The sequence below is a fragment of the Gigantopelta aegis genome, chromosome 14 (assembly GCF_016097555.1).
Source record: "Gigantopelta aegis isolate Gae_Host chromosome 14, Gae_host_genome, whole genome shotgun sequence".
Taxonomy (NCBI): Eukaryota; Metazoa; Mollusca; class Gastropoda; order Neomphalida; family Peltospiridae; genus Gigantopelta; species Gigantopelta aegis.
The window spans coordinates 30503787-30527712 of record NC_054712.1 but is presented as its reverse complement, the minus strand read 5'-3'; the positions used below and the strand labels follow the sequence as shown (position 1 = coordinate 30527712).

The 23926-nt window shown below is 34.8% G+C and overlaps 1 protein-coding gene across 1 annotated transcript in view; it reads left to right on the top strand.

Moving 5' to 3' along the window:
• The window catches only part of LOC121387965 (palmitoyltransferase ZDHHC3-like), a 55956-nt gene that overhangs the window by 16206 nt on the left and 15824 nt on the right, over positions 1-23926 (top strand). Inside the window, exons 4-6 of the mRNA XM_041519148.1 lie at positions 10180-10276; positions 13551-13632; positions 13957-14087. Of these exons, the coding sequence (XP_041375082.1) occupies positions 10180-10276; positions 13551-13632; positions 13957-14087 (310 nt within the window). The remainder of the gene's footprint in view (positions 1-10179; positions 10277-13550; positions 13633-13956; positions 14088-23926) is intronic.

Here is a 23926-nt window from a genome sequence, read left to right as displayed (position 1 = left end):
TGTGATATCTGGAATAATCATGCAGCTTTAACATATTTATTTTTGATTAATTACCGAAAAAAAACTATTTTTAAATGACAAAATTACCCGAACATCTATTTTCTTGCATTATTTTCTAATCCGGATGAATACAATATGTACATTAGATGTATTCCTACAATCTGTAATCCAGCATTTTATTTAGCTAGTAACATTAGGTAATACAGCTTTAACAATAAAATAAATTATCAACTTAATCCAAGGCAGATAATCAAATCTGAAAAAATTGGTTCTGAATCTAGTATAAACTCAAAATGCTTTTCATGAGAGCTAACTAAGTGATTATTAAGAAACAAAAATGATCTGGAGATCTAAGTATATGTTTAACAACCTTATTGTTATGTACAAATAAAAACAGAAGGCACAATAGTGACAACAAATTTAATTATGTTTTTGGTAAAGTTTTTCTTCAAATTTACTTTAAATTTTGCATAAAACTACAAATTTGTCTAAAATATAACTTAGCACCCTATAAATATGTCAAAATGACAATAAAAATCAACTTCTTTACAAATTTGAGTTTTCAGAATTTCATACATAAAAAATTAACAATGTTAATGGAAACTAAAGACATTAACCCACTATTGGCACATGCTATTTTTAATATAAAAATAAATTGCTATTAAAATCTTAGTTCAGGTTGCCTATATATAATACCATATTTAAGAGCAGTTGTATATGGCAAGTCAAATACCATGTAAAAAGAAATTATTGAAATCTTTACAGTATGAATTATAGGCCAAAACCAACTTTTCTTCAGTGCTAACTTTGATTCAAACTCCATTCAGAGCCATGTACAGAGATTATTGTCAAGGTCAAGGTCATTGTGAACTTGCATGATCGAGTGATGGCTAATTAATCAACCAGTATAGTTTAATTAAATAAAATGACAAAATCATAATATTTTTTATTATGCACTGAATATGTGCTATAGGGTGTACACTACCAAATCAAATCCCATAGATGACAATAGTAACATATACGGCTAAAACTCCTACCTGCAACGTATCAACCGACATAAACGCCACGGATATAAATACTACCACCCCTTACACTTAAAGTGAATCAGAAAAAAATGGGGGTCAAGCTGCTCATTTCTGAGATAACGGGTAGCGTCTATGACTACCCTAGTTTCGCACAAAATTTGAGTACTTTTTTTTACAGGTACCCCATACATGTTTCAAGCACAAGGCTACTTGACACATTGGTACTAGATGAAATAAAATTGCACATTTATTTTACCCAGATGAAACTATTATTTTTTACAACCAACACACTCACATTTATAACCAATCACAGGACTTGTGGTGTTCACTTCTCTATCAAAAGTTGGGTGCACCTCGAACTTTGACCCAGCCGGAAGTTATTTGGTATTGTACTACCTGAAAAGCCATTCTGTTGTGGGGTTTTTAAAGTGACAGACCCTAGTTTCAACCCGTGAAAATTAACACTAAGTTTAGTTAATCTACAAACCTGTAACACATTTGGATAAAGTTACAAGTGAGTGAAACATGAGTCTGTGACTTTGAAATGGTGAAATACCCTCTGAAAATAGACTAAAACTCGACTCCATAACTGATACTTCTCAGACGCACGTGCGTTTTTAAAAATATGACAAATGCATTTTCTGATATTAAAAAACACCAGGATGACCAAACACACTTCAAATGTATGGAAATTGATAATCTAAACCATAAAATGTAAGTAAAGTATGATTTCAGTTATCAAAAACAGCTATAATAGTAAAAATTATGCCTTAGTGTATAAAAACTAGTGTGTGTTTATATATTTTATCTTTTTGTTTTCTTTTGGGTTTTGAGGGTGGTTTTTTGTGGGTTTTACAAAATTCTTTATACAACATTGTTTACAACTACAAGTTAACTACACATAACGCTGAACTAAATCAGGTTCTTGATTTAATGAAGTTTTAATCTTGAATATGTTAGTTTTTAGTTGTTTTTTTTTCCCCCCTAAGTAAACCCTAAGCATGTTGCATGTGACATTCAACTGAAATGCCGCACTGTTTTTAACCTTGTGTACAAATATTAGGAAACCAATTTAATTTGCCTGTCTGAAGTCAAGCTAGATTATTTAATCCATTTTGAAAAGAATTCTTCAAAAGTACATTACCATTACCACCATCTCGGAGGTAGGTTTTTCTAGGATTTTCTAAGAATTATCTCTCACTATTATCTGGTGATAAGGGAATATTCATCTGACATCGCAGTGATTTTTTAAATTTTAAATCTTTTTTTTTTGTCTTGCCTCGATGAAGGAAGGAAGGAAATGTTTTATTTAAAGACGCACTCAACACATTTTATTTATGGTTATATGGCATCAGACATATGGTTAAGAACCACACAGATATTGAGAGAGGAAACCCGCAGTCGCCACTTCATGGGCTACTCTTTTCGAATAGCAGCAAGGGATCGTTTGTATGCACCATCCCACAGACAGGATAGTACATACACGGCCTTTGTTACACCAGTTGTGGAGCACTGGCTGGAATGAGAAATGTGCCTCGATGAAGGCAGAAGACACGATGCAGGTATTTCTGGGAGCAGGATCTACATATGTAGCTCAGTCAGTAGAGTGCTTGCCTGAGGTACTTGGGTCATAGGCTTGAACCTCCTAAGTGGACCCATTTTCTCTTAAAACTATTCTGTCCCAGCCAGTGTCCCAGGCTGGCCTCAGATTACAGTTATCTGCCCATTTGGTTGTCCAAAATCCGGAAATTTGACCGCGCAAGTAGTCTGCTGTTTGATATGATTATTTCATGGCAGAGAGCTATGAAGTGGCAACTGTTTGACTGAAGTGACAGGGGAGAGCATGTAGTTTGTAAACATGTGTAACTTGTTGACATTGAAGACTTGTTTGTGGTAATTCCGGCCCATGCAAAAGTAGTGCTTTTTGTGTAAAATGGGTGTACTCCGGCCTGGTTTAGAGGGTGTGTTTGTTTAAACCAATATGCTGGGAGAAAGAGCTGGACAACAGGGGTTGTCTTTTTCAGGGTATGTGTCCCCCAGGCAGGCAAAGGTACATTAAAAAATCCAAGGGCCTGCTGATATTAATAAAAATGATATAGCCACTAAGGCTATATAGAAACATATAGTGAAATTAATTGTGGTCTGAGGCCAGGCTGTGGTATGCAGTGTTCGACCTTAGCGGTAGCCCAGAGTGTTTTAACTACCAGTTTATTGCTAGGGCTACCAAATATCTAAACCTGGTAGTCCGCCAGGCTATACTAGACTTTTTGTACGTTTGATTTATGGTAACACCTGATAGCCGATGTATTTTTGGTGCTGGAGTGTCATTAAATATTTATTCAGTAATGTAAATTGCTATTAATGTAGTTTACATAAGTGTATATTTCACAGTATACTGCTCATGATTTAAAACAAAAACATCCTAAAACAAAATGTTTAATTAAAATTAAATGATTTTTATTTTTTTATTTTTTATTTATTAAAATTAAGGGCTACTAATTTTTACTGAGGACTACCAGATTGTACAACCTGGTAGCCCTGTGGGCTACCACTGAAAAACGTTATGGTCAAGGCCTGGGTATGTAAGTACTATCTTGTCTGTGAGAAAGTGTATTTATAAAAGATCCTTTGCTGCTAAGGGAAACATGTAGTGGGCCTCCTCTAAAACTATATTTATATCTGAATTATCAAATGTTTGACACACGATAGACAAAGGTTAATGAATTGTTTCTGGTGGTGTTTAACGAAACAGTTAATGTTAACTGTTTCTTTATGGCAGCGACAGCAATGCTGACGATATTTAACTCCTAAACAAATTTATTATCTACATGGTTCAACATAACCAAGTTAATAAATATCATACGAAGCACATGGGTAATAAGTGTAACGACGTCATTTTTGGAATTGATATCATAACATGACATGGCTTCCTCAATCTTGGCTCAGACTGTGCATATGAAATATGAAGTCAGTTCGTAGTCTCCTTCTAGTTGTGGTAGAAACATTTTAAGACAGTTGCATAAAATAATAATAATAATAATAATATATACACATGTATATATATATAGTCGACCTTCGATAACTCAAACTTCGATCTTTCAAAAACGTCTATCTCTCAAAGTGAAACGGCGGTCACGGCCGAACTGCTATACAAACTAGTAATAACAGACTTCGAACACTCAAACTTCGAACATTCGAAAAACTCTATCTCTCAAAGTAATTTTTTGGTCCCACCATAAAAAATTAAAGGGATATTGCACTTCCAAAACTCGAAGTTTGTGGAGTGACTGAGCCTTTTAACTGTACTGGTAATACTTTAAAGAAAAATGAATTGTCACCCAAGCCAAGCGTGAGTGCCCCGACTGGTCTCGGCTATCGATGATATACACGCTGTAATTACAGAATAATAGATCGCCGACTATGCGGAACGAAATGATCCTACATGCCTGCATTTGGTTGTCGGCGTTTGTACACGGCAGTAGGCCTTATTACACAAAGTACGGATAGTCTTGTAATCTTCAAAGAACTGTTGTAATAACAATTAACACTGTTTGTTTTTTCTCTTAAACGAGTGAATCATGTCAAATTTGTTATTTGCTATTTAAGTGTGAATTCAAAATGATTCATTACTAGTCATTTAGTTATGTTAGAAACTGATACATCAGAGATCGAGCAATCTGGGGAAGGACCCGGCAACGGGGGGGGGGGGGGGGGGGGGGGGGGGGGGGGGGGGGGGGGATAGCCAGATCGGTTAATAGTCACGCTTTCTTGTCATCCAAGCAATCTGGCGAAGGGCCCAGAAATGGGGGGGGGGGGGGGGGGGGGATAGCCAGATTGGAGACAGAAAGAAAGGGTGTGAAGAGAAAATACACAGAAGGAATGTGCTAACATCTGTGTGTTGGGGACAGGGATGGAGCAGCAAACATGTCTTCCAATATCAACGAAATGATAATACTACAATACAGTTTCACTTTGGGGTTCGAACTCCCTGAAACTCCCAGAAACTCTAACTATTTCGTAGTCCCCTTCAACTTCGAGTTAACGAAGTTTGACTGTAGATAGATAGATAGATAGATAGATAGATAGATAGAAACATACATACATACATATACATACACATACACATACACATACACATACACATACACATACACATACACATACACATATACATATATACTCTTAAAAAAAGTAGGGGAACTCTAATAAGAATTACAATGGCCAAAATTGTAAGGTATATTAGCTGTGGAGAATGGTTATATGATAAAAATTGATGTTTTTTTTTATCAGTAATGGGTGATACCGCCACGATGTGTCAGATATTCATTCATTCGACGAGGCATACTGCGTATGAGTCTCCCAGTGGCCATTTGTGGGAGTCTGTTCCACTCCTCTTGCACCGCTTGACCAAGTTCTGCTAACGTTGTCAGCGGTCTTTGACGTTCACGCACACGTCTCCATATCATGTCCCAGACATGTTCAATGGGGTAAAGGTCTGGGCTCATTGCTGGCCATGACATTCGATAGATGTTGTGTTGCTGGAGGTAAGCATTGACAATTTGTGCATGGTGAGCACAGGCATTGTTGTCCTGAAAAACAAAACGTCGACCCACACGCCTAGCAAACGGGACAACAAAGGATGTCAGTATGTTGTCCCAGTAGTACTGCCCAGTGACCCTTCCTTGCACAATATGGAGGGCGGTTCTGTCAGTCATAGTGATACCACCCTACACAATAACCGATCCACTGCCAAATCTGTCATGAAATTGCATTGTGACATTGGCATGCCATTCATTTCATCGTCGCCAGACCCGACCACGCCTGTCAAGGAAGTCCAAAGTGAATAGGGACTCATCTGAAATCATGAATGTTCTTTACTAGGATGTCTGTGGTCAAAACATATGTTAGGTCTAATAGTTGATATTAAAGGGACATTCCTGAGTTTGCTGCATTGTAAGATGTTTTCGACTAATAAAATATTTCTACGATTAAACTTACATATATTTTCTTGATTAGAATATCAGTGTATGTATATCCAGTGTGTTTCTGGTCATCTTAATATTTGTAAGAAGCCCAAACTGGATTTTGTCTTAAAATAACTTTGTACGTATGAACAAAATATATTTTAGGAAATAAAATGAAAATTAAACTAGTACAAATATTAGAACGACCAGAAATACGTTTAATATACAGCCACTAATATTTTATGCAGAAAAAAATATTTAATACGTAGTTACAATCGTTAAAAAGTCTCTGTTAGTCGATAGCATCTTAAAAATGACAGCAGACTCAGGAATGTCCCTTTAACATTAATATTTCAGGTTCACCTACTTTTTTTGAAGAGTATATATATATTTATTACCCCAGCAGGCACTCATAATGGGGAAAATAAAAATGATAATTTCTCAGCATTGGTTTAACGTACACTACTATTGGACGATTTGACGCCAACAAACCAATCACCTTGTCGGTACTAAATATGACGTCATCACGATTTGGCAAAGCACACACATTGACGTCGCGTAGTTTAAAGCGTTTGCGTTTATGTATTTCTGGTTTGAGTATTAAACTTGTAATAAAATGGTAGTTTAATGCAATTCATTATAGATTTTTTATTTTACATTTTTTTCAGAATATATAGAACTTTGGGTTTTGAAAATTATCTGTGAACCGTGAATAAAATACAAAGTTAAAGCAATACCCAAAACAGTAAAGTAGTTTACATTGTACGTTGTTTCTGTATACATGGACGTGTAGCCGATGTAGACTATATAAAAAATAAAGGCTTTAAAAACCCAAATAGCTTGGGTAATAAATAGAATAATAAACAAGTTACCAGTTATTATAAAATTTATGTCCCTCGTGAAATAATTTTCACTTGTCACTCGCTAAAGCTCGTGACAAGTAAAAATTATTTTACTCGGGATATAAATTTTATAATAACTGGTAACTTGTTTATAATTCTCTCTCTCTCTCTCTCTCTCTCTCTCTCTCTCTCTCTCTCTCTCTCTCTCTCTCTCTCTCTCTCTCTCTCTCTCTCTCTCTCTCTCTCTCTCTCTCTCTCTCTCTCTCTCTTTTTTTGTTATAAATTTAACACCAAAAACAGACTATGACAATGTCTCTTTTTTTTGCCAAAAATGTTGGGAGTTAGTTTTTTCTTCTAAAAAAAAAAATTTCCCCTCAAACTTTAATTATCTGAGATTGTCGGTCTGTAATGAATTGCATTAAAATGAAATTTGGTTATAAATTTAACACCAAAACCAGACTATGACAATGTCTGTTTTTTTTCCCCAAAATGTTGGGAGTTTGTTTTTGATTCTAATTTTTTTTTTTTCCCCTTCAAACTTTAATTAGCCGAGATTGTCGGTCTGTAATTAATGCCAGCGTTTATGTCTTTCCCAGTACATATCCAATCACCGACGTCGTGTGTAACGGCTCTTATCAATCACTGTAATTAGCCGCTAAATAAACACTATTGATTCTCCTAAGTATTTTTGCCTGTAATGGCCGAGTTCATTACTTGATATGGACATTGTGAAATTGGTTTTGCTTGTTTTTGCCGAAATAAGTGTTACATATTGCACCGCGTGTTGAGAAGGTGAAGTGTGGTGGGAGACCCCATCATGACAAACGTCTTACCTTTGTGTGTGTCAGATGTCGTGGCCATGACTCCCATATAAATCATACACAATGAGCCAGAAGTTTTTTTTAGTTTTTTTTATTTATTATCTTCCTGTAAAAGAGCTCCACACTTCTAACCAAGAATCATGGACATCGGTGACATTGTATTACACAAATGTTTGAAGTTAAATAAAGTGTGTTTTCTTTAATGACACCACTGGAGGATATTGGTGTATTAATCATCTTTGACTATTGAATGTCAAACATTTGGTCATTGTGACACATTTGGAGGAAACCTGCTACATTTTTGCCATTAACAGCAAGGGATTTTTTATATGCACTTTCTCACAGACAGGACAGCACATACGGCCACCCTTGTCATATCAATTGTGGGGCACTTCACTTTATCTCTAATGCCGACTTGGGTGGGACGTAGCTGAGTGGTAAAGTATTCAGCTGATTCGCGGCCAGTCTAGGATCGAACCCTGTCAGTGGGCCCATTGGGCTAATTTTCATCCCAGCCAGTGCACCACAACTGGTATATCAAAGGCTGTGGGATGTCCTGTCCTGTTTGTGGGATAGTGCTTATAAAAAAAATTGTTCCTTAGACGATTCTCCGGTTCAGCGGACACTTTGCTCTACAGGACTAGCTCTGGGTGAGCAAAATATTTCGCCAAATTGTCTATTAAACTTGAAAAATTGCACAAATCGACAGTTTTTATTTTTTAAATTTCAATTATTACATGAAGTTATTGGCGACTGCCAGAGGTAACCCTGCTCTGTTAGATAAGGCTAAAAACTATATTATTACACGTTAACGTTATCGAACATTCCAAATACTGCTATACTAAAAGGCTAAAAACTATTATTATTACACATTAACGTTATCGAACATTCCAAATACTGCTATACTAAAAAGGCTATTCCATTCCAAATACTGCTGTACTAAAAGGCTAAAAACTATATTATTACACGTTAAGGCTAAGAACTACTATTATTATTACACGTTAACGTTATCGAACATTCCAAATACTGCTATACTAAAAGGCTAAAAACTATATTATTACATGTTAACGTTATCGAACATTCCAAATACTGCTGTACTAAAAGGCTAAAAACTATATTATTACACGTTAACGTTATCGAACATTCCAAATACTGCTGTACTAAAAGGCTAAAAACTATATTATTACACGTTAACGTTATCGAACATTCCAAATACTGCTGTACTAAAAGGCTAAAAACTATATTATTACATGTTAACGTTATCGAACATTCCAAATACTGCTATACTAAAAGGCTAAAAACTATATTATTACATGTTAACGTTATCGAAAATTCCAAATACTGCTATACTAAAATGGCAACTTCATTTCACTTCAAACCTTAACTGGTCTGTAATCTATTTAAAGCCAATTCTAACAATCGAGAAATAAAAGTAAGATGGTTCTGACATAGGATATTACACAGAATACTGGCTACTAACACGTTTGCTTATAAACTACAACTTATTGACAGTGAAATATGTACTTTTTGTCATGAAATGTAGGAATCTATAGAATTTATAATTTTTGAATTGGTTATTAAAATCTTGTAATCATATATTTAACCTAAATTTATCCCTTGAACTTATTATACATGATGATATATTTGGATGTAAAGAGAATACTAAAACAGATAATATTTATGATTTATTATTACTGTTAGCTAACTATTTATATATAAATGCAAAGTGCAAAATGTACAGTTAAACATTACTCATTTCCAAAACAAAGTTAAACAAAGATACCTGATTGAAAAACATTCACTACAGTAAAAACTGCTTTAATAAATTCGTCACTAAGTGGGCAATGTATAATTTTCTATTTGATATATAATCTTAAAATCACTTTTGTTCATCCATTTGTTTTCATCAGCCCCAGCAGGTCACGTGGAATTGATGTGAAGTAAAACACCTTCATATTTGTATACCTATTGTATATCCTACTTCTTTTTACAGACCACTGAAATGTTGTTATAAATAATGATAAATATGTACATAATCAAAACACGTATGTGTGTGTGTATGTTTGTGCATATTTCTTCTACCTTCCTTCTCTTTCTCTTTCTCTCTCACTCTCATTTTCATATAGCATTTATAATTCTAGATACTTATTAAAATCCAGGTCCTTGTGAATATATCATTTTAATTAATTCTGCCTATAAAGTAGTCACTACATTATGTGTGTATAAATTGTGTATGTAATTACTGTAACAACCCATGTCTTCTCCCTTTGCATGGCTTGACATTTGTCAACAAGGGAATGGTCAAGGAAAAAATAAACAGTAAAAATAAATATTTAAAAAAATAAAATAAAAATAATCCCTTACTACCGAATGTTTGACATCCAGTGTGCTCTAATGGTGTCATTAAACAAAACAAACTTTAACTTTAACTAACTCAGACATTTTGAGAAGTGCAATTTTTTCACTCCTGGGTTTTTCAAAAATGAAAGTCTGTATTTGTTTATTTTGTTTTGTTTCTTTTTTCCAGCGTGTGTCAGAGATGTATCCGGAAGATGGATCACCACTGTCCGTGGGTGAACAACTGTGTAGCTGAATATAACCAGAAATATTTTGTACTTTTTACAGTAAGTTATTGTCTGCTAGCTTGCTTTCATTTGACGAGCCTTCTGTTTGTCTGTCGGTGTCGTCGTCCATCCACCCTCTCAACCCATCCCTTCTGTCAACTTCTTTCTTGGTCCCACACCCAAACACACATCCATACATATTCACAAATGAAAATCCTGTCAAGAGTTTGAGAATTCTAAAATGTAACAGCACCTGTAATAAGCGTTCAGGACTGTCTGTTCTTTAATGAGAATATCTCGGTAACCACCAACCTTTCAAAACACTCCAGAGTTTTCTCCATTTACTGTCTAGTGCTAGTTTCACCTTTGCATGATAGTTGTTCATTTGTCCGCCCATCCATCTATATGTCCACTACTTAATTCGTCCAGCTGTTCACCCATCAGTTTATCCCTCCACTCATCTATCCATCCATTTGTCAGTCCATCCATCCATCCATCCATCCATCCATCCATCCATCCATCCATCCACCCATCCATCCATTCATCCATTCATCCACCACCCATCCATCCATTTACAACTAACCCCTCTATCCACTAACCCATCCATTTGTCTATCGATCGATCATTCCACCCACCAAAACACAACCATTGAATCATCCATCCATATAACCTATTCATCCACCCATCCACCAATCCTTCCATCCTTCCATCCATCCATCCATCTATCTACAACACTTTGACATATTTTTATAACTCTTAATGCAAATCTCTCGATAAAGTTGTTTGAGCATACAGTGAGACAATAGGAAGAAGAAGCAAGCGTTGTTACCAAAATGCAACTAAATGAATCACTTAGAAATAATTGTCACTATAAAAAGTAGCACGTCTCTCAAGTGGCTTTCCCCAAGAGTCTTTGCGCTCATCTAATGAGTAGGCAATTTAATTCTCTTCACACTAAGTGAAAAAACAAAAAAGACAGAAGAAGAAATAAAAAACCCCTTCCTCTTCACAATTAAATGAAAAAGAAACCTCCAAGGATAAAATTAACTATTCTTTCATTAAAGACAGCCGCCACAATGAACCTGTGTAGTGGTTAAAGAAAACTAACCGATCAACCGAGATGCATCCCGTCTGTGAGTTTTAAAAAATTAATACGAAGAATTCGCAGTGGTGTTTATAATTCTTCACGTTGTCACCAGCAGTTGAACAGGTTGTCGTTGTAAATCATGGCAGTTACCAAAGAAATGCGCAATCTTCTCGGTTTTAAAAAACTACAGCTTCTAAATGAATTAGTTGCAGTTTGGAACAGAGAGGAGTTGTTGTCTTGTGGGTATTATCTAACTTCTAAGAGCAACGTGTCTGTAATCAGATTTGCCTTTTTGAACTAGATAATAGTTTTTGCTACTAGCAGCATGTCACTTGAGACAGTAATTACATTATGACTGGTGGATTGAAACATTGGTTCTCACAATGGCAGCAGAATTAAGAATTATGGCTAGTTAAAACTTGCATATTTGTTGTTATTTTTAAATATAGGCGTATGTAGTTGTTTTTGTGGTTTTCATATAATTTTAAATTAGTAGTTTGTATTAATTCTTGCACGTTCTTTGACACTATGCTAATTGTTTTGTTTATGCTGGGGTGACATTAACATTCCTACAATCATTAATATGGGAGGGGGAGGTGGAGAGGAAGGGGGGCATTTTTTTCAGTATCACATCATGATTTGTTAAAATGTTACATGTAGTAGTTGTTAATCAGTTTTAAACTTGACAGCAACTGTTACTGTTAAAAAATACACCCACACAAAAGACAAAACAAAAAAACCCACAACAAACAAAAACCAAAACCCAACCACAACCCCCACCCCACCCAACCCAACAACAACAATCAAATCAACAACACCCCCTCCAAAAAAAACCAAAAAAAAAAAACCCTACACAAAACAACAACGAAAACAACAACCAAACACACCAGAATACATGATTGAAATTGTGTGTACTGAAAAAAGTGAAAGTATTCCTGGACCATTTGTCTTGACTTTACTTGCCTGTATAATAAATGAACTTACATGTATATGCACTGGTGGCGGGCGGGACGTAGCCCAGTGGTAAAGCACCTGCTTGATGCGAGGTCGGTGTGTGATCAATCCCCATCGGTGGGCTCATTGGGCTATTTCTCGTTCCAGCCAGTGCCCCATGACTGTTTTATATCAGAGGCCACGGCATGTGCTATCCTGTCTCTTGTATGGTGCATGTGAAAGATTCCTTGCTACTAATATAAAAATGTAGCAGGTTACGTCTCTAAGACTATATGTCAGAATTACCAAATGTTGACATCCAATAGCCGATGATTATTAAATCAATGTGCTCTAGTGGTGTCGTTAAACAAAACAAACAGACTTTTATATGGACTGGTGGAAAAGAGAATTGAGACATCTCCAGCCATCGTGCTGTACCTGTACATGTATGTAACACTTTAACACAGAAAGCAGTTTTTCACAAAAACCACACAGCAAATCTGATTTTGTTTGTTCAGTTATGTGATTTACTGACCAACTTCTGTCATATTTTGAGTAATTTAAACCTGTTTTGAACTGCTATTTCCCTGCAATTGTTCCTTCAGACTCTGAAATTAGATTTAGAAAATTGTGTATGTAAGGTCTGTAACATTTAGCATTCTTTCTCCGTATTTAAGTCGGGAGATTTAAATGGCCAAGACCTGTTTACTATATCAGAAGACACTAAATACAGCATGGTGTAACAGTTTTTTTTATATAAACATGCACTCAAGTGATTGATCTATAAACCCTTTCACAAAATAATAAAATATAATAAGATTAAATAAATAATAATAATAATTTAAAAAACATAAATAATAATAATTAGAAGAAAAAATCCCACCCAATGATCTTTCAAAAACTATATAAAAATTGTAATTAAATTTAGTTTCTTTATTTTGTTATACTGGTAGTAGATAATGGTATTACATGTGTATTTTTCTGATGGTGGCAATAGTGGTGATAGCAATGGTGCCAGCGTTAACTTTTCATGCTTACATGTAGCTCCATTTTTCACAAATCAATGAAACTTGGTTTGTAGTTACATCTATGAATGTTCTTCTCAATGCATGTTAAAGAGTTAAAAATGTATTGATTAATTAACTAATATAAATAATTAAAAAAAAAAAAATTCTTTCAGCTATATATTTTTTTAGTTTTACTTTCAGCTGTATTTGTCTGTGATTTTTTCAGCTGTATATTAGTCTGTTTTTCTTTTAGCTGTATATTTGTCTGTTTTTCTTTCAGCTGTATATTTGTCTGTTTTTCTTTCAGCTGTATATTTGCCTTATCTCGTGCCATGCCTTATATATGGCTGTCAATCATTTCATCATCTGTATTGGAAGAGACTGGAAAGGTGAGTTAAGCAGCTTGAGTGAATTAAAAAAAATTGACTCTTTAACCAAATATGGGGGCCATTCTACAGTTACATGACATTTTATGTAATGCAAAATCGAGACATTTTTGTACCCACCTCTCCACATGTAACATTCCAACCTTTAAAATTAGATAACAATCTTGTTAGCCCCACAGCCATCCACTGTCACTGTGATTCTGTAACATTCTGTTGAGCATCTCTTTGTTTGAATCAACTTACATACACTGTAGTGTTCTATAATTGCTGTATGGCCATTCAGAATGTTTCACAGTGTAGTGATGATGAATGTGTTCCATGTTTCAGAATGTTCCGGTGTTTCACCTCCTGCCACAACCATCTTTCTTATATTTCTCATGTTCGAGGGAATTCTCTTTGGTATTTTCACTGCAATCATGATGGGCACACAGCTGTCAGCAATCTGCTCGGATGAAACGGTAAAACATTTATACAAACTATACTGTACAGGACTGGCCATATCCTAAAATTTTCAGTTGCCCGCCAGGCAAGTAACTGAAATTGCATTTGCCCACACAAAAATTAACTCGTCCCAAAATGTAAGTAGTTCAAATCAAAATTTCATTTCAATGAAATGAACCCATTTTTAAATATCAATTGATTTTAAAAACAAATCTTCTTTTTTTCTTACTTCAACTGTATTTGTAACATACATATTTGTATGGTACAATGAATGCACGTTTTTGTATGTCACAATTACATCATGATCATGCATCAGTTGACTTCACTTTATTTTCATTGAATAGTCTTAACGTATCTCATGGGTGTCGATTGGTGGGGGACAGGGTGGATGCGTCCCCCTCACTTTTCAACGCCAGGGGACAATCTATATAAATGTCCCCCCCCCCCCCATTTTTTCGTTGAACACACACACACACGCACAGTGTACACACACACACACACACACCAACACATCCCCCCCCCCCCCCCCCCCACTTTTAAAGCCGGATTGACACTCATGCTGCATGTGACTGGAAAGATCAGCCCAGAGGGCCAAGACAGCTCATTATGAGCTTAGTATGGGACCAGCATATTCCCGGACAAATGGCAAGTTTCTTTAAAAAAAAAAAAAAATTTAAATAAGAAATGAAAAACGTAAGTAAAATCAACCAGAAGAAAATTCAGACATTCAGTACCGCATCGTTTATAGAGTTATTAATAAATTTTTATTAATTTTTATTACCAGTATTTAATTATCAGAGACATATATATAATATTAATATTAAAAGGTATACTTTGTCTTTTTAAGAGGTTTACTTCCTACATTAAAATTACTTACCATTGCTATTTATTTACATCCAAAACTTCAAGCCTGAAATTAAATGGGTTTTTTAGACCGTGCCTGTCAAAAATAAAAATGATTTTACATCATACAAAACACTTATAATCCCTGTATTACTAAATGTTTATTTCCATTAATTTGTGAATGTAAAATTAAAAAAATTTAAAATTGCTATTGGAATGAAGGAAAATTGGAAATAAGTTCATGATTTAAAAAATAAAACTTTAACCCTTTACTTTAAAATGATCATCGAAAATATGCTACTTTGAGTTAATGATTTCACAGTGAATAACATTAATTTCTGTTTTAATTTTTTATTATTAGTTTGTTTTTTGTTGTTTATTTTGGGGCGGGGTCATAACAGACAAGTGTACCAAAGAGATTTTTTGTTTTTAAATATTAAAAAAGTATGCCCCTCTATTTTTTCAGGATGAATTTTACTTGTTGAATGCAGGGCATTGCATTTCAGGACATTTAAAAAAAAAAAAATTTCAGGCGGAGTATACCCTCGGTTTTCCTTAGAAATTCTGACGTTTAGTGTTATTGATGTGAGTCCGACACACAGACTCAGTCAGAGACTGCATAGATCCTATTACAAATTTTCCTGCACGCCTTCTCACTGTTCTTTAACATTGAGTCAATTAAATATTAATTGCATGTACATTTAATACATCAGTTTAATTGTGAAACAAATGCGAAAATATGCAGATGGACAACCTAATTTCGTAATATGAAACTCTACTACGTGCAGTGCGAATTCTCGGGCCTTGTTTTACGTCACGTGTGTTGTGCGAGCTCACAACGATAAAGTGAAAATTAACTTTACAAAGAGTCTACTTATCCCTTTTGCTAACGTGCTAGATACTAATGTTATAAACAGTTGTGGGGTTTTTTGCTGCAGACTATGGAATTACAAAAATCGTAAGTGAACAAAAGATATATAGAGGGTCAGTTTGTGTTCAGAAATTTCGGATGCCTGGCAGACAACTGAATTGTACATTTTACTTGTCCGAGCAAATGTTTACTTATCTGGGGCCCAGAGGAAGATTACTTTTGGCCAGCCCTGCTGAAAATCAGAACAGTAATGGCTTATATTATTGGGAAGGGGCAGCACTCAATGAAATATATATTCATAAATTGTTGCTTGGTATATGCAACTATGCTGAGTTCTTTTTACTAAATTTACTTTAGTTTTATTTCACATTTATTACACAAAACAAATTTCATTTGTTTCTAACATTCACACCAAAGGAAGTTGGCCATGTTTTGTCAGTTGGTAGTCAATTCTTCCATTTTGTAAGAAGAGCACCACATGTAAACTGGGTGGAAAAAAAATGTCTGGATGTAAATTTTGCAAGATTCATGCCCAGCTTCAAGTCGTAAAATTTATAAGTGTACACTATTTTCATTTAAGATATACACTTTATATTCACAACAAAAAACCCCAACCTACATCCCAATATTAATATGAATTACGGTTCTTAGTGTAAACAACATCAACTCATTAACTGTTCATTTTCACTTCTGTATGTATGTCTTTCCAATTTGTTTTCTCTCTTATCTGTTACATAATAATTACTTTGTGTTAAAGGGACAGTCCTAAGTTTACAACCGTTGTAAAATGTTTCAGACCAATAGAGCCTTTTCGATGATGTAACATACAAATTAAATAAATTTTCTTAGTTAAAATATCAGTGTCTGTATTTACAAGGTGTTTGTTGTTGTCCTAATGCTTGTAGGAGCCCAAACCAGATTTTACCTCCCAATCATTTCGCACGTACGAAAAAATATATATCAGAAATTAAAGTAAAAACTGAGTGCTACAAACATTAGTATACGACCGTAAACACATTCGATATACAGACACTGGTATTCTAAACAAGAAAATGTATTTAGTATGAAATAGTTGTTGCCAACAAGGCTCTGTTATCGCAAACATCTTACAATGGCTGCAAACTCAGTCCCTTAATGTAATATAATGTTTTAATTTTAACAGATCTATGCACAAGATGTTTTGATTGAATTTTTGTTGTCTTTTGTCCACTGTGGGTTTTGTTTTCATGTTATGATACATGTATGTCAAGTAACTATTGCACTAGTACATGGGTTGCATATTTCGCATTAATAACTTACATGCATTATTTTCATGATTTTATAAAAAGTTAATAGTCTTAGTTAAAATTAAATAAAAGGCAGTATTGTGAATCAGTTATGCCTGTTGTGAATGAACCAATAGTACCCGTAATTGTTTTATAGTTAGTAATAGTGCAAATGAACCAATAGTATTGATTTTTATAAGAAGTTAATATGTGAATGAACTGGCAGTAATTGGTTTTCGAAGACTTGGTAATGTTGTGAATGAACTAACAGTAATTGTTTTAGAAATGGTCAGTATTATTGTGAATGAAATAACAGTACCCCGGTAACTGTTTTAGAAATGGTCAGTATTATTGTGAATGGACTAACAGTAACTGTTTTAGAAATGGTCAGTATTATTGTGAATAAACTACAGTGATTGTTTTTCAAAGACTTGGTAATATTGTGAATGAAGTGGTCGAGAAGATCCTCTGTCGTGGAGTTGTGTGGAGTTGTAGCAATGATCTGTGCACAATCTGATTTAGCTTACAGCACTCGAGGGTCTGTCCTTCATTTGATACGAGTTCGTCTGGCCAAGGCAGTCGGCACTTGATGTAATTCAGTCAGTAATTCCACTCTCTCAAACGTCTTTACTCAGTGAGTAAACTCAATCATCACACTCAAAGGTTCATTGTGGGAAGCAAAAACAGTTGCTTGATGTTATTCTTCTGCCTGTCCTCATTCATTGTGGCACTCTTGACTGTGTAAAAACATCCCATTGACTATGTTGTACGAAGATATGATTTTTGTATGTGTAATAACTGTTTTGTCATTCAGAAATAGTCAGAAATTCAAATTTATGTTTTTCTTACCCCCGGAGTAACCAGATGGCACCTACTTGTATTTATATATAGATAATAAAAAAAGTAAAAGTAAAGTTTGTTTTATTTAACGACGCCACTAGAGCACATTGATTTTTTATCTTATCATCGGCTATTGGACATCAAACATATGGTCATTCTGACACTGTTTTTTTAGAGGAAACCCGCTGTCGCCACATAGGCTACTCTTTTACGACAGGCAGCAAGGAATCTTTTATTTGCGCTTCCCACAGGCAGGATAGCACAAACCATGGCCTTTGTTGAACCAGTTATGGATCACTGGTCGGTGCAAGTGGTTTACATTGAGCCTTGCGGAGCACTCACTCAGGGTTGGAGTCGGTATTTTAGTTGCCAGATGAAAAATGAAAAAAAGGGTTGCATATGTGACCGGTCACAATGTAGAGGGCTGTAAGTCTTGGTAAAGCCTGGAACATTGAACTACTGTTGGCAAGAATTCATTTGTTGTTCATTGCAATCATACTGTAATTATATTATAATTATATGCAACATGACTGTAAATCTTGGTAAAGCCTGGAACATTGAACTACTGTTGGCAAGAATTCATTGTTGTTCATTGCAATCATACTGTAATTATATTATAATTATATGCAACATGACTGTAAATCTTGGTAAAGCCTGGAACATTGAACTACTGTTGGCAAGAATTCATTTGTTGTTCACTGCAATCATACTGTAATTATATTATAATTATATGCAACATGACTGTAAATCTTGGTAAAGCCTGGAACATTGAACTACTGTTGGCAAGAATTCATTTGTTGTTCATTGCAATCATACTGTAATTATATTATAATTATATGCAACATGACTGTAAATCTTGGTAAAGCCTGGAACATTGAACTACTGTTGGCAAGAATTCATTTGTTGTTCATTGCAATCATACTGTAATTATATTATAATTATATGCAACATGACTGTAAATCTTGGTAAAGCCTGGAACATTGAACTACTGTTGGCAAGAATTCATTTGTTGTTCACTGCAATCATACTGTAATTATATTATAATTATATGCAACATGACTGTAAATCTTGGTAAAGCCTGGAACATTGAACTACTGTTGGCAAGAATTCATTTGTTGTTCATTGCAATCATACTGTAATTATATTATAATTATATGCAACATGACTGTAAATCTTGGTAAAGCCTGGAACATTGAACTACTGTTGGCAAGAATTCATTTGTTGTTCATTGCAATCATACTGTAATTATATTATAATTATATGCAACATGACTGTAAATCTTGGTAAAGCCTGGAACATTGAACTACTGTTGGCAAGAATTCATTTGTTGTTCATTGCAATCATACTGTAATTATATTATAATTATATGCAACATGACTGTAAATCTTGGTAAAGCCTGGAACATTGAACTACTGTTGGCAAGAATTCATTTGTTGTTCATTGCAATCATACTGTAATTATATTATAATTATATGCAACATGACTGAAATGAAATGAATTAAACCTGTTTTAAGTATTTGTCTAAAGTATGGAACGTAGTCCATTGGTAAAGCACTTGATCTAGTATTGATCCCTGTTGTTGGGTCCATTGGGAAATTTCTCGTTCCAGACAACTGGGGTAACAAAGGTCGTGTTATGCACTATCCTGTCTGTAGGATGGTGCACATGAGAGATCTCTTGCTGCTAATAAAAAAGAGTAGCCCATCCCTTTAATTGTACATTTCTTAACCATATATATCCAATACCATATAACTGTAAATAAAAATGTATTGAGTATGTTGTTAAATAAAACATTCCTTTCTTCCTTCCTTCCTTCCTCTCTCCCTCCCTTCACATAGCATAATATATGCCCTAGAATTGGTATTAAAACAGCAAATTATTGATGAAAGCACAACTGCATTAAAAACGGCAACTATTAAAAATAGCAGATTTATTAAAAGCGTAAAAACAGTAAATCTGTATTAATAACAGCAAATTTATACCAGCAAATCTATATTAAAAACATCTTTGTATATTAAAAACAACAAATCTGTATTAAAAACAACTGTTTTGTTAAAAACATTAAAACATTTTTTTTAAAACAATATAAGTAGTAAATTTTTCATTAATAACATCAAATCTATATTAAAAACAGCAAATCTGAATTCAGAACAATAAATCTATTGAAAACAATAAATTTATTAATTAACAACATGAAAACTGCATTAAAAATAACAAAAGTGCATTTCAAATAACAAATATGTTTTAAAACCAGCAAATCTACATGAAAAACAGTAAATTTGTCTGGGGGAGGGAGAGGGGACACCCTCACAAAAAACAACCACCAAACAACCATTGACATAATAGGATTCAGTTTTCAAGGTGTTTATTCATTCTAAAACCGTATTAACCATTCAGCTGCTTGATCATTTGATGTATTATTTGTTTAATTGTAATGTTCAAGCTGGATATTAGCAACACATTTCAGTGATTTAGGTTGAAGTTTGAAAAAGAATACCTAAATTAACAATGTGAAATACATGAAGCAATCTCTTCTGTTTGCTGCATCATTAAGCACCAAACGTCGTGAAAAAAACACACAAATTACAAACTTGTCTGGGTTTTTTGTGTGCTTTTTTTTTTTGGTCCAGTTTGTGTTTGTGAGGGATAAACGCCAACGAAGCATCTGCTAGCAATAGGAATTAAAGTCGGTGTGTTTTTGTGATGCACCACTGCACCGGTCGCACATTTCCTCATGGAGGAAATTGATTGCTCGTATCTTTCAAGTCTTCCGTCCTGATGAATGGCACAACTTAAATTAACTTCATATCCAGAGAGCTCTTTTATTTTCCAAAAAACGAAGCTTGGTGAATGATGGGTAACATAATTTTGTTTTACGAGAAAGCTGGCCGGGCAAGGAGTCTGATTCGCGTAAATCTTGGTATTCAGTCACTCGTGACAATTATGGTTACGTATCGCCAGGTTTGATTCGATCACAGATCTGTGACAGAAGTTAATTTCAAATGTATATGCATTGCTCGTTAGATTTCCTGATATATTTATGTGTACATTTTATGGGGTTTTTTTTCTTTCTTTTTACACCTTTCAGTTAGTTATTCCAGTGAAAGATCAAGGATCTGGTAATGCATAGCATAGGGAATTTATTTCTAAATGTTTATTAAATCCATGTTAAATAATTATATTCTGTTTTTGACTCTTGTGTTTGTGCAGGGGCCGACCATTTTTCAAGTCTTAAGGGCCTGCTACACGATACGATAGAATCGGACCGAGTTACTCGTACGAGTCACTGGCACGAGTCACTCAGACCAATTGAATCGGACGTGTTGCCACACGGTACTTGTCAATCGTATGAAATGTGACGTCATTGAAAAAATATCCATCCTGTAACCATGGTAAACAATGTCGTGTATTGATAAGAAGGCAGCTATCGTAACTTCTCTGTATTTATATAAATGACTGGACACACCCAACAAAGAGTTGTGCCACTGATACAACTCTATGAGCTGTTGGGTCTGTACCGACGACAAGCAAACAGAGTTTTCCGCTATTACACTCAGAACGTCAACGTTATCTGCGCCACGATCTGATTGGTCAACGTCCCCAAACGTCCGATTCAATCGTATGAAAATAGAACAAGTTCTAAACTTCGACTCGTACGAGTGACTCGGGCCGATTCAATCTTATGACATGCCACACGTTACGATATGCTTGTTGGCGTTGCAATCCGAGTGACTCGTACGAGTCACTCGTATCGTGTAGCAGGACCTTTAGGTTTGACTTTAAGGAGATTCTTCTAAGTTTAGTGCGATTGTAACTTGTTTCCAACGAACAGAGCATACATAATGACTAAAATAACATATAAATACATTTCATGTTTGGAATATCAGGCCATGTTACACGTATGTGCTGGTCTGCCTGTGAGAAAGTGAATACTGGGTATACATGTAAAACATCCCTTGCTACTAATGGGCAAAATGTAACGGATTTCCCTGGAGACTACATATCACAGTTACCAAATTTTTGACATCCTATACCTGATTATTATTTAATTAATCAATATGCTATGCTCCAGTGGTGTCGTTAAACAAAACAAACTTTACTACTGAGAAAAATGTTGGTGTTGTGCTCTTACTTCTCACTGAACAGTGCACAAGTTTGCTATGGCCTGGAGCTAGTAATAAGATTTGAACCTAGTTACAAAAACAAATATCTTGAATAAAGCCTTTCTAATGATCAACACTAATGAATGCTAGTGTCTGTATATCCAATGTGTTTGTGACTGTCCTAAGGTATAGTACGTAGCACAAACTTTGCATGGGGAGGAGAAATTCTATTAACATACCTATATATCCAGTTTAGATTCAGACTCAGGCACGTCTACACTGAGCACAACTTCTCACATCACCAGTAACCGAGTCCAGGGCCCCGTTCCACAAAGCGATCTTAGCCCTAAGATCACCTTAAGTGCATAGCTACCTTATGCACTAAGGTGAGCTTAGTGCTAAGATCGCTTTGTGGAACGGAGCCCTGGGCAGACCCAAGCTTCATTTTACTTCATAATACATATATATATATATATATATTGTTTGTTATGTAATGTATGTAACATGACTGACAGTGGCTCTCTGTGTGAATTCTGTAATATTGTGTTATATGTATGCATCGATCACCTTGTAACAAAATTGATCATTAATATTATATCTATAGCTTGTAGTAAAGTGTTCTATAACATTATGTTGTGGGTGGATCACGTGAATTGTTTTACAGCATGGTGTTGTTTTGTGTGTGGATCTTGTTAACGATGTTTGTTCTCGGAGATTTATCTGTGATTAGATCAAGTATCACTGGTGAAGAAGTTTGATCTGGCCACTATCTGACTGGATTGCGTCTGCGTAATTCTCCCAATTCACCAATACTCAGTCTGTTAAGAGCTGTTTGATCTGACGTGATCTGATTGTAGAAATTAATATTTCACAACTCTTTGATGTCGGGCACAAGTTCACTTTGATCTTGTTACATACCAGCTGCTTTACGTTCCTAGGAGTGCTTGAACCGAGGATGGGGAAAGATTTTAACATGAGATTAATATTTATTAACCTTTATATACTAGGGTGTACCACCAAATTAAATCCCATAGATGACAGTAGTAGCATATGTGGCCAAGACCCGGTGCATCCAACCTTTTATTACATACCCATTAAATCTTACTATATAAATACAGCTTTGAATACAAGAATTGAATACAACTTTCCGTATTCAACTCAAATGACGGAACTATACCGTATTCAACGCTACTATTTGTAGCACATGGTTACCGGGAATGCCCTTCGCGATATGTAAACAAAGTTTGTGCTTGGTTTGTTTAAAATGTTATTTTGTGGAAAATTTGAACTGAAAACAGACGAAAACGGTGACAAATATTTACAATTTAATGAGCGAGATACCAAAAGTTGAGACAGGAAGACTATTAACCAAAGAGCTTTTAATCCACGATAGTTAAGGTCGACGACAGTCACTTTTTGGACCCTTGTTTTGGCTTCGTTACATCGTACACAATTCTTATTCTTTTTCAATAAATAAAACATCTCCAACCGTAATTTTGTGATATGATATATTTAACAAAAGGTACGTTTTATTTCTTTCATCTTTCAAAACTTCAAATTAATATTTTGTCCAGAATTATGAAATTTTTAAAAAAATACCGTCCTGTAAACAGCGTTGTCTGCTTGTTATAGGAATTTGACAGGGGTCAAGGTTAGTAGACTAGTTTTTATTTTAATGTGGCGCAGCATTGTAATAATACAGCTAATTTTGAATTTAAATGACGTCAGTATTCCAATGACGTCACTTTGCATCTACTTACAATAACCATAAACTGGGTACATGACGTTTCCTTTTTGAACAAATTCCAATGTAAAATTGCTATTGAATTTTTTTTTACCTGCAGGAAATACACTCGTGGAATACAGAAATCAGAAAACCACATATATGTAGTTTTGTCTATTTATTGAACACGTACATGATAGATATTAATATT